This window comes from Myxocyprinus asiaticus, chromosome 28, assembly GCF_019703515.2.
Source record: "Myxocyprinus asiaticus isolate MX2 ecotype Aquarium Trade chromosome 28, UBuf_Myxa_2, whole genome shotgun sequence".
Taxonomy (NCBI): domain Eukaryota; kingdom Metazoa; phylum Chordata; class Actinopteri; order Cypriniformes; family Catostomidae; genus Myxocyprinus; species Myxocyprinus asiaticus.
The window spans coordinates 26971390-26983144 of NC_059371.1; the positions used below are offsets into that span (position 1 = coordinate 26971390).

An 11755-nucleotide genomic window follows, 5' to 3' on the forward strand; every position below is an offset into this window, starting at 1 on the left:
CTCCAACTTCACACCAAAGTGTTTTTCACACACGTTTTTGCCTCACAAATGATGTCTTTGAGAGGACAACCCTTCAAGAAATATTTTAAAACTGTCCAAATTTATGAAGAGATATTGAATGTCTCATAATTTAATTTAATTATTACTTTATCGTTTCTGAGTATCCAGAGACCCCAGTTATTGAATTACAGTAATTACATTCACCAAAGAAAAAAAAAATGCTAAGACGTTAACAAATGAGTCCTCTCTTATTTTCTGCAATCAAAGTAATTGGCTTTTTTTTTCTCTTCCAAATAAATGTTTTCAATGTTTATTGTGCACACCTCCCACTTTCTTGCATGGCAAGATCGTAAATTCATGTAGAAGGGCAAAGCGCCACTTGACTTTAACGTTCTTATAATGCTTAAACATTCTACTGAAGTCACTGGATTTGACATGGAAATTTAATAAGAGAAGGTAAGGACGTTATTGAAACTCATTATTATTATTATTAGACTATTGTTGTTGTCTTTTTGGATAAAAAGTCATGCTTGCCAGTTCACAAAATGAACAGAATTATAGATCTGCTTTTTTCTTATAATGATTAAATACTAAGTCTCTTGGCAGATTTCAGTCATGAACATCTCAAAATGATTCAGTGACTCACTCGAAGCACATAAGACACTCGTTTGTTGCTACCTAGTGGCATCTCCAGAAATGGTCACTAAACTAGTCAATTAATGAAACTGAACATTTTTTTGAAACAGAAGCAAGCCAAATACCCTTTATTGCAGCTAATAACACAATTGTGCAGATAAGTAGCTTTACTTGAATCATTAAAGTAGCTTAAGTTGGTGCTTTTAGCTTATTTAAAAAAAAAAGAAAAACAGAAAACATGTTCGTGGATCAGTGATTGTCTCAGCTTTTTCAACCCTCATGAGTTTGTATCCCTGTGAGTTATAACCTTAAGACATTTCTTAAGATTTCTTTTAAAATTTAATTCACACTGGGTTAGTAACATGGTGATTTGGCCTTAATACCTTGGGATGTGAATTAATTTTCAATAATTCAATGATCGGAGTCGGCTTACACCACGGTTACCACATATAGTATGAGGAAAACACAGAATCTAGTGATAAAAAAATGGCATTAGCAATAAAACAAAGAATATCATGGAATATGACATATTTGGATGAAAATGAATGTTTGAATGTACAATTAATCAAATAAAAATTGTGATATGTCCTAGTGTGATAATTAAACTAACAAAAAGTCTCTGATTTAAATGAATAAATAATCTGCAAGTGACGTGTGCTTCAAAATGAATGTAGAGCTGTCCACTCATACACTAAAAAAACCTCATCATGATCATCATGTGCGTGCTTGTGTGTGAGATGACAGAGACATAGTGCACTCTGAAGTGCGCAGTGCATACAGACTATATATTTATTTAATTAAATCACAGCTTTACAGGGATTAATAATCACACTGGGCCATGCAGCAAACTGCTTATCTGGAGCTGAGAAACTACCATCAAAAAAGCACCAAATAAAAGAACATAAAAGAATGTGATTTTGCTTAAATATTGCACTTGTTGGGCGCATAAAATGTCCTGGAAATGTCCTGGAAAATTGTGCCTTGAAAAGTGTGGGAACCCTGAATGTGGTAAGACAATAAAACAAAACTTGTAAATAAAACTTAAAAGGTGAGTGAGTACTTTTTATAGGCACTGTGAAATGTCTTGTTTTCTCTTGACAAAGTTGCCTTGACTTTCAGAAACTGTGCGTTGTTGTAGTGCATGTGCAGCCTGAAGTTGCTTTATCTGCAAACTTCATTTATCAGGTATTGTAACATTTTTGACCATGTGTATAGGATTGCAGTGTGCTGGCATTTGTTCTGGACCACTTACTCCCACACACCCAGAACTCAGAGGACAAGGACACCCCTGCCCTTGCACGCCTTTTCCTGGCCAGCCTCGCTGCAGCTGGCACGGGCACAGAAGCCCAGGCGGCCCTCGTCAATGAGGTTAAAGCTGCTCTGAGTCGGGCTTTGGGAATGGCAGAAGGCACAGAGAAACATGCCCGGTAATTCTAGCCCACTAGTTGCTATACTATAAATCACACTTATTCATGAGTACAAAGATGAAATCAGAGGTGAAACTAAAGTGAACATTGATTTCTCTCTTTGCAGCTTGCAGGCAGTGATGTGCATCATCAGCACCATCATGGAGTCATGTCCTTCCACCTCCAGCTTCTACAGTACAGCCACAGCCAAGACCCAGCATAACGGAATGAACAATATCATCCGCCTCTTCTTGAAGAAAGGCCTCGTTAATGACCTCGCCCGTGTGCCTCACAGCCTTGATCTATCTAGGTAGCACCTCACAGTCTCCCTATGGATGTTATGGCTTCAAGACCTTATGTAATGGCTTGACAAGCACAGTTTTCTTTCTTGTGTTAATTTATTTACTTTTAAAACAGGAATTTGGGTGGGACATATTGAAGGATTTGTCTTTTTATTTTTTATTTTTATTTTTATATAAAGTAAATAAGCATAAGCTTACATCACAGCCATAAACCATTATTTGCTACTTGTTATTGCTAGTCAGAGGCAAGTGGAATTAGGGGAGGGGATGTTAATTTTGTCAACATTTAGGATTATATTATTAACATAGCCTCAAAGCATAGACATGGACTAAAAGCCACAACTCAAATATTGATTTCATGGTATTGTTAAAGTTAGGTAGTTCTAAGTCTATTAGCTTTTTCTTTCATTTCGTTTTATTGTACGGATAATTTATTTATTTGTATTAATTTTTTACTTTTTTAATATAGGCTCTTTCTCACTTAAAATAATGTTTCTTATTGCTTTGCTTGGTTTACTATAGTCCCAACATGGCAAACACAGTAAATGCTGCTCTTAAGCCTTTGGAGACTCTGTCACGAATTGTGAACCAGCCCAGCAGCCTTTTTGGGGGTAAAGGGGCATCCAGCAAGAACAAAACAGAGAATGACACTGTCGGCACAGTCAGGGACAGCAACAGCAACACACAGGATCAGGGTAACTCATCATTAATCATTTCAACATATAGCTCCATAAGGCAACTGTATCTGTGTCTAATGGCTAATATTATCTACAGTAGAGGTAGGTGAGGCAGAGCCAGTTGAGAATCGTAACCGTGGTCAAGCCACGGATGCAGACCTGATGGATGGTGAAACCGAGGGAGACACTGTGGTCATTGCTGGACAACCTGAGGTGCTGAGCACTCAGGCCATGCAGGTTAGAAACATATAAGTTCGTGAAAATGTTCTCAGTAGAGTAATGTGAAAATCCTCCTGCTGTTTAACTCACATAGATGTTTATTCATATGTGTTTGTAGGTGGAGAATGAGTTGGTGGATTTAATAGATGAACTTTTAGAGAGGGATGCAGGGACTGTCAATAGCGCCATCATCGGTTAGTGGTTTATTTGATTCATGGTCAAATATGGAAGTAAAGCAATACAACGTTGGATATGTGTTTTTGATTGGTTTTACATTCAAATAGTGGGTCGCTCTGGAGAGGATGAGTCTCAGGAGGATGTGCTGATGGATGAAGCACCTTCCAATATGAGTCAGGCCTCAACTCTGCAGGCCAACAGAGAGGGTAGGATGTGAAACTCATCTGTATTTACACTTGGAAGCAACTCTGAGGGGTGTATCTAATAGACATGGAAACAAACACCAATCCAAACACATGTTTAGATTTGCTTGATTTGTAACTCAAAAACTTTCTGTTTAGTAGTCGACAGATACAGGTTTTTCAATGACTGATGGCGAAACTAGGGAGCGGATTGCCATATGGCTGATATGTACGTATGTAATGAAGGCCATTGCGGTTTAATTAAACCAGTTGAGATGTACACGCATGCGCAACATTTTTGACACTGTATTTAGTCAATTCACGATATTGGAAAAAAATGTATGCGTTATCCGTAGACAACACTGTTGGAACTGACACAAGGGAAAGCTAATGCCCAGTCAAAATGGTCAAATATCGGCCAAATTTTCAACCTGGCTTTAGTGCTGCCAAAATAAAATTCGAAATTTGAATATTCATAAAAAAAAAATAAAAAAAAAAGGCACATTTGATTGCTAACTGTGCATTTGAATTTTGGATGTATGCCAAGCACTGACATTGAATTCAGACCTGATCGCATTCTCGCACAAAATAAAAGGCTAGACGCAGTGCATCAAATACAGTTTAACAAAAAGCAGGTGTCTCAATTCGTTTTAAAGGTTGAAGTTTTTTTAACTTGACACGTCATCCAGAAAACACAGCGCTCCCGCACGAGATGCTGAGTAAACAACAGAACATTAAGACATTCGTATAGTGCGTGTTTGCATAGAAAATCGAATGGTAAACTGGATTGTGAAGAGCCCCTCAGGTGGAGTTCATTGGCCGTTGCGTCTTGCTCTCTTATCAGCATTTTACAGATTAAGCATTGTGTTTTAAAATGCTTTGTCAGTAGTTCGCTTTGGAAATGCGTGTCTCAAGATCCTCATGTTCTGTTCCATTCTGTTGTGCTCCGTCTGTTTGAACAGCCCCTGGGCTCATAGTCTGAGCCACTTCACCACCGAATTCAGCCAAATAGCACTGCTGTCTGGGAATATTACCACAGTACATACAACTGTAATGAATGAAAAACACTGTGGTATTGCTGTTATTATTAAGCTTGGGTCTTGGGTACTCTGGCAGACAGTGGCACCAGTGCAACACCATGCTAACATAGAACTGTCTATTTAAGTGTTTTCCCCCCTCGTTTTACTTTTTAATTAACATTTGAGAATATGAACCAATTAAAACTTTTCATTTATTTATTATTTATTCAATGGATATTAGTTTAAAATGGAATGCTCTTTTTGAACAGCCAAGAATGTTCTTTGCAGTAATTTAATGGTGTTGTATGGTTTATATGTATTCATTGCACCCTCTTGAGTACACAATGTCAATTTAAAAATTTACTTTTAAGGACTTAAAAAAAACAAAAAAACATATAAATTCTATTTGAATTGGAATTTTGGTAATATTTTAGGTAAAAATTTGAATTTAGTTTCTAAGCCCAGCTGAAAGCCCTACCTGGCTAATATATTGGTATATCACTATGCCTGTTCTATACTGGGAGATTTCATTTGTAAATTTTCTACTCCTGCACTCCTTTGTTCTTTTTGCTGATTAAGACTCCATGAACATCTTGGAGCCAGAGGATGAGGAGCACACACAGGAGGAAGACTCCAGTGGTAGCAATGAGGATGAAGACAGTCAGGATGAGGAGGAAGAGGAGGAGGAAGAAGAGGAAGAGGATCAGGTAATGGTTATTAAAAAAAAAAAAAAAAAGAGTAGTTTTCCACACTGCTGGGTAAAAATGATCTTTCTCATGTTTTGTGCTCTTTACTCATTTGCTTACCTGCCCTGCCTATTATCCTTAGGATGATGAAGAGGGAGATGAGGATGATGATGATGAAGGCTCTGAGATGGAACTGGATGAAGATTTTCCTGATATCAACGCTGCCCCACACATCCGTTTTGAGAGATTTGATCGAGATGATGACCTCATTATAGAATTTGATAACATGTTCTCCACATCTGGTAAGTCATTTGCTTTTCGATGAAAACATATCTCAGCTACTATGAAATCATTAAAAAAAAAAAAAAAAAATTTGGAAGAGTCACTGTGAAGAGGTCAGATATAAAAATGTTGAAAGTGCGTCATTTATGTTCTGTATTTTATACCTTTTTAGCTGACATCCCTCCCTCGCCAGGAAATATCCCCAGCTCCCACCCCCTGATGGTGCGCCACGCTGACCACGGCTCGCTGACACTTGGGGGAACAGGCACCAGCAGCAGATTGGCTCAGGGCATGGGACGTAGCCAACGCTCTCTCCGCCAGCTCACTGCCAACACAGGGCACACCATCCATGTACATTATCCTGGCAATCGTCAACCCAACCCTCCGCTCATCCTGCAGAGGTGAGTCGCTCTTTAATAAACGTGTTTTTTTTGTTTGTTTTTTTTTTTGGTCAATATTTCATAATATCTTCTTTATTTCACTCTAATGGCAGATTGGGTGAGTGTTTGGGAGAATTGGTTTGGTACTGCTCGTGGCACAGAAATTTGCAGTCCAGCTTTAATTCTGACATGTTTATTGTGTGTTTTTTTTTGTCAGATTATTAGGCCCCAGTGCCGCAGCTGATATCTTGCAGCTGTCTAGCTCTCTGCCCCTGCAGTCACGCGGCCGTGCCCGTCTATTGGTGGGTAACGAGGATGTGCACATTATCGCACGTTCGGACGATGAGCTGCTAGATGACTTCTTCCATGAGCAGAGCAGCACTGGAGGACAAGCTGGTGAGTCACCCACAGACACACTGCTATAAATGAACAGTTACAGATGCACCTGCTAATCGTTTCTGTTTTACAGGCACCCTTTCAAGTATCCCGACCGCCTTAACCAGATGGACTGACGAGTGTAAAGTTCTGGATGCTGAGAGCATGCATGATTGTGTGGCAGGTGAGATCTTACAATTCATATATTTTCAGGTCTCAACAATAAGAATTTTGCTGTTGGCCCGATTGGGCTAGTATTTCAGATTTTTCTTGCCTTTCTAACATGTTTACTGGCCCCAGACATGATACATATTTTATTTATTATTATTTTTTAATGATAAAAGTCAACACACTTATGCTGTTTGATAGTGTTTTCCCAGTGACCTATTTAATTCAGAAAAATTAACAGCAACAGTGTTCAGTACATCAAAGAAAACAGTAAACATAAAATGTTTAATTTTACAGGGCATAGAATAGCATATACAGTGCATTCATAAAGTCTTCATACACTTTAATTTTTTTCATATTTTGTTTTTGCAGCCTTATGCTAAAATGCTTTAAATATTTTTTTTTCACATCAATCTACACTCCATACCCCATAATGACAAAGAAAAAAAAAAACAGATTTTTGATAACTTTGCAGATTTAATAAAGGTGCAATATATAACAATTTTCATGTAATATTTACCCTTTTAATTTTTGGCAATGTGTGAACTAGCACCCTGCCGATATATTGGTCGGCCCAATATTATCAGCCGATATTAGCCTTTCACCGATATATCGGTATCGGCGTATATTTTACCGATATGCGCCGATATGAAAACTTTTTTTCAGAACATTTAATGCAGAAAACAATGCTGTAGAATTGGTGTCATAGTGTAGTTTGTCCAGCAGAGCGCACTCCGATTACATTGTTTACAGAGCTGATTCTGAACTGATGGTGGCTCTGCAGACAGGGCGGAGTTAAACGGTGCAGATTTCAGCAGTCTCTTCTCCTTAAATTGCTAACTAGTATGTGAAATACATACTGGAAAGTTAATAAAAAATGACCCCATCATTTTATATAACTAATATAACGTTAACCCTGTCCCTGACAACCATGTCACACATGTTTATCACATCTGTTTGCTGTTAGCCAGCTATAGTTTGTCAGTGCAGTCAGTAATAATTGAAAGGTAAACAACAGAGCATAATTTTGAAGCTCAGCAGACAACAGTGCGGTGGTGGATTGTGTGCGGTGAGTGTTGATTTCATGCTTCGCTGTTACCTAGTTGGTGAGACACAATGCTGGAAAGTAAATAAAGTCCATCTTTTACTCTCCGTGGCAACGAGCTTACAGCTAACTAGCTAACCACGTAGCAACTTTCATTGTTGTCAGCTGAGTGGAAGCTAATGTGTAAACCATGTATTCACCAATCTGTTCAAGATTCACAGTTTGGTTCCCCCTTCAACCGAACAATTCCAGTCGCTGCATTTATAAAATGTAATATTTAAAAGTCTGGTTTTCCAGACATTCAAATAGGATACGTAATAAAAGTAGATTTAATAAATAGTATATTTGCCCTGTGTAAATAATAATATATAGGAACTGTATCTAAAATAAATGAGGGGTGATACATACCAATACAACAGGCTGGAAAAATAGACATTTATTCATTTTAATATCCTATATATATATATATTTTGAATGTGTTGAAACTTGACACCGAGCGACGCACCCTAAAAACACCACCGTTAGATCGGTTTCATGCTGAAGAGCCGCTTAAGTACGTTTTTTTTTCTTTTTTCTCTCTTGTAAATGTAAATGAGTGTAAATGCCAACATCATATATGTCGAAAGGACTGATGCCTGTCAATCAAAACATGAGCTCATTGATGTCATTAAATATCAGTCTGCTTTTTTTATTCCATCAGTTGCTCCTGGTCGGAGGCTTCCGTATATATTTAGTTTATAAGAAGGGTTACGTCCTACATAAATGTAATGGTGCAACGCTCAAATATTTAGAAGCGCATAAATTGTGACTTAGTGCCCATTTACGCCACAACTAGGCTAAGTTGTAACATACGTATAGCTGGTGCATCCGGCCCCTGATGTTTATTTAACTATTTATTTTTATTTATTTTTTATTTAAATGGTCAGCAACTGACTGATACTAAACATACAGTACTGATGTTAATTAAGCTATTTATTGTATTTTTATTTATTCTTTATTTAAATGGTCAGCAATTGACTGATACTAAACATACAGTAATAATTTGTATTTTATTTATTCTTTAAGTGGTCAGCAATTGACTTATTCTAACAGTACTGATGTTTATTAATCTAGTTATTATATTTTTATTTATTCTTTTTCTCAGTGTTCATTTCTAGAATTTGTTGACAATGTTTAATAATAGTCAAATGTTCTTTGATAAAAATATTTAAGAAAGCAGCCTTCTGAGTACCTTTGCATAGTCATATCGGTGCAAAATTGGTGCACAATCCACATAGAAAAGGTCTGTTTTCATTTCAGCTCCAAAATTTGCTATATCGGTCACCATATTGTTAATCAATGAATTTTCCCTCTTTAAAATTGGTATCGGTATTGGTCTCAAAAATCCCATATGGGTCGGGCTCTAGTGTGAATGGCTTGTAAAGCAACTTAAAAAATGAGCCCTTCCCGGACTTCCTAGGTTGCCTATTGAAGCCTGTAGACTGATTTTCATGCTAAGGGAGCGGGTCGCTTTTGCCGGGAAAATCCAAAGGATGTGACGTTTATGCGTGCTCCAGAGAGCCTTGCCTCAGTGCTTCTCTTCCGCTATTCAACAGCGACAACAAACTGCAACAATAGGTAACGTTCTCTTAGAGATGGAATCCAGCAAACGGCCGACTCCCAGCACAACACCAACTCCTACACAAACTCAGAGCAAGCCAAAAAAAAACAAACATTTATCTACTGAATCCTGTCTGGCTAAGCGGGAATGTGATCATGGTCGAGCGAAAACTAGAGTGAACATCGGCAGGACGTTTGATTCCTGGAGGGACCTTCGGTTTTGGGGATAAAAACCGACCATGAATTGGCATTCTTATTGGACAAGTAAGCTTGCATAACTACAAAGCATGTGAAATATAGTGCCATAAGGATTGATCTGTGTAATTTTAGCTAAACTACAATAACACATGAAATGAATGCTAGACATTGTTCAAGATAATGCAAAAAGACCCATTCATTAGTGTAATGTAACTTGGTTATACAGAAAATATATACATTCTATTATTATAAAACAATAGCGCATTGATATATCAAAATGACAGTTGTGATTGAATCGCATCAATACTGAATTGTCAATATATTTATAATGTACAGTCTATTTAATAAATGCTACTGTCATCATCCACCAAATTTAGCTAACATCTATTGATAAAGCTGGCTAGCTAGCTAATGCCGACATAGGCTATCGTATAAATGCAGTCAATGCATCATGCAAAGAAAAGTGATTACTTCAAACTAGTCAGACCCATATCCACACTTTGTTTTAGCCCTGTTCCAGCACTGGAGAGTCAAATATAATATATAGTTTCAAAGTTTGTAATAAAACAATCATAACTGTGTAATTTTAATTATGCTACCTTATCTGCCAGCATGATGCAGGTGAATTACGTTGTCTCTTTGTACGCTACGTCATTGGTTTGGCTGAAGCTCGCTCGCATCGCTATGATGTGTGCACAAGCACGAGAAACAGGTAGCTGGCAGTTCACTTATTGGCCACAGGTGTCATTAATAACAAGGGTTTCTGAATCTTACATACTGTACCTTTAAAAAAAAAAAAACTGAAATTACACATTGACATAAGTATTCAGGCCCTTAACTCAGTACTTATGGCACTTTTCCACTGCACTTTACGGTTCGACTCGACTCTGCTCGCTTTTCCACTGCAGTTTCGTGCAGCCTCAACATGGGTGGGATTATAGGCTGATCGTCATAGTTGCGTCGCCCCATCCAGCTCTCGTTGGATCCTCTCCTCGGCTACTAACGAGAGGAATGTCTGCACCTCGTTTATTGACCATGGCGTGGTTTTGCGCACAGCCATTTCTTTTTACAATTCGAAAGTTGCGTGAACAAATTATACTGCTATTGCTGTTACTAACTTTAGAACTAGCAGGTTGATGTCCCGTGTCGCAAATCCAGTGACACTGCTAGTGACGATTCTCTCTGACCAATCAGTGATCAGCAGGGTTTTGACGTCACATTTAGTATTAGCTCAGCTCGCTTGGAACCTCATAAAAAAAAGTACCAGGTATTATCCACAGTGGAAAACCCCCAAAAAGCGAGTCGAGTCGTACCTTGTAGTGGAAAAGCCCCATTAGTTGAAGAACTTTTGGCAGCGATTACAGCCTCAAGTCTTTTTGGGTATGATGCGACAAGCTTTGCGCACCTTTCTGCACTTTCTGCAGGGGGATGGAGTGTAGATTGTGAAATTGTTTTTTTTTTTTTTTTTTTAAAAGCATTTTAGCATAAGGCTGCAACACAACAAAATGTGAAAAAAATGAAGGGGTCTGAATACTTTATAAATGCAATGTACTTAACCAACGCATGATGTAGTAACAACATAGCACTAGCCCAATAGGGACAATACTTTCACACTGGCCTTGAACCATCTGGATTTTTGAGTCCTGAGAATAGAACCAATTGTTAACCATGCACTGCAGAGAAATACCAAGTGTGTGTCTAATGGTAAGTCTTGTGCTTGTGCTTTGATCTTTCAGTGGTGAAGGTGCCCATCCTGCAGCACCTGGAGAGTTTGCGCGATGAAGAGCTGGAGGAACGCAGGGAGAAGAGGAGGAGACAGTTGGCAGAAGAAGAGGAGACTGCCAAACAGAATGAAAGTTCTTCAGCAGGGCAGGAGACCCAGGAACAGAGCCTGCAGGTATGTAAGAGATGTGTAGAGTGAGCATGGAGATGAAATAAGCAAATAAGAAAAGTTGAAGCATAAATTTGATTCAAATACTATTAAATTAGGGCAGGGCCATAGATATCAGCTAGGACACAGGTCTCACAGCTGATTTAATGTGTTTTATTGCATGGGTGGATATATTGATTTTATTTCCCACAGGGCTCTGGGATTGGAACAGTCAATGGATCTGGAGAGAATGCTGCCGGTAAGAGTATATGTTAGTGCTTTTACAGGTGAAATTAATATTGAGTGCTATATTTAGTGTTTTAATGCATGTTTTTATATTGCCTTTTTATTGAGCTAAGAACATGTAGGTCAAATTTCAAACTACATTGTGGAATCAGAAATGTGAAAATAGGACTTTTCACATATGTTGAAGAATCTGGGTTCTTTGGGACAAGTTCGGCTGCGGGCTGTGGGATGAGGTAGTAGTTTGTATAGTTTTAGGATCACACCAGATCTGGGAGATAACTATACAGT

The 11755-nt window shown here is 38.2% G+C and overlaps 1 protein-coding gene across 9 annotated transcripts in view; it reads left to right on the top strand.

Annotated features, from left to right (window-relative positions):
* LOC127419154 (E3 ubiquitin-protein ligase HUWE1-like) overlaps window positions 1-11755 on the top strand; it is an 83541-nt gene that overhangs the window by 31751 nt on the left and 40035 nt on the right. For 8 of the 9 annotated variants that reach the window (XM_051660316.1, XM_051660315.1, XM_051660323.1 and 5 more), the window contains 13 exons: window positions 1852-2063; window positions 2170-2352; window positions 2867-3039; window positions 3119-3258; window positions 3359-3434; window positions 3525-3623; window positions 5198-5325; window positions 5447-5606; window positions 5759-5987; window positions 6184-6362; window positions 6436-6525; window positions 11088-11248; window positions 11435-11480. In XM_051660316.1, coding sequence (XP_051516276.1) covers window positions 1852-2063; window positions 2170-2352; window positions 2867-3039; window positions 3119-3258; window positions 3359-3434; window positions 3525-3623; window positions 5198-5325; window positions 5447-5606; window positions 5759-5987; window positions 6184-6362; window positions 6436-6525; window positions 11088-11248; window positions 11435-11480 — 1876 coding nt within the window. The remainder of the gene's footprint in view (window positions 1-1851; window positions 2064-2169; window positions 2353-2866; window positions 3040-3118; window positions 3259-3358; window positions 3435-3524; window positions 3624-5197; window positions 5326-5446; window positions 5607-5758; window positions 5988-6183; window positions 6363-6435; window positions 6526-11087; window positions 11249-11434; window positions 11481-11755) is intronic. The other variant, XM_051660322.1, reaches the window with a different exon arrangement.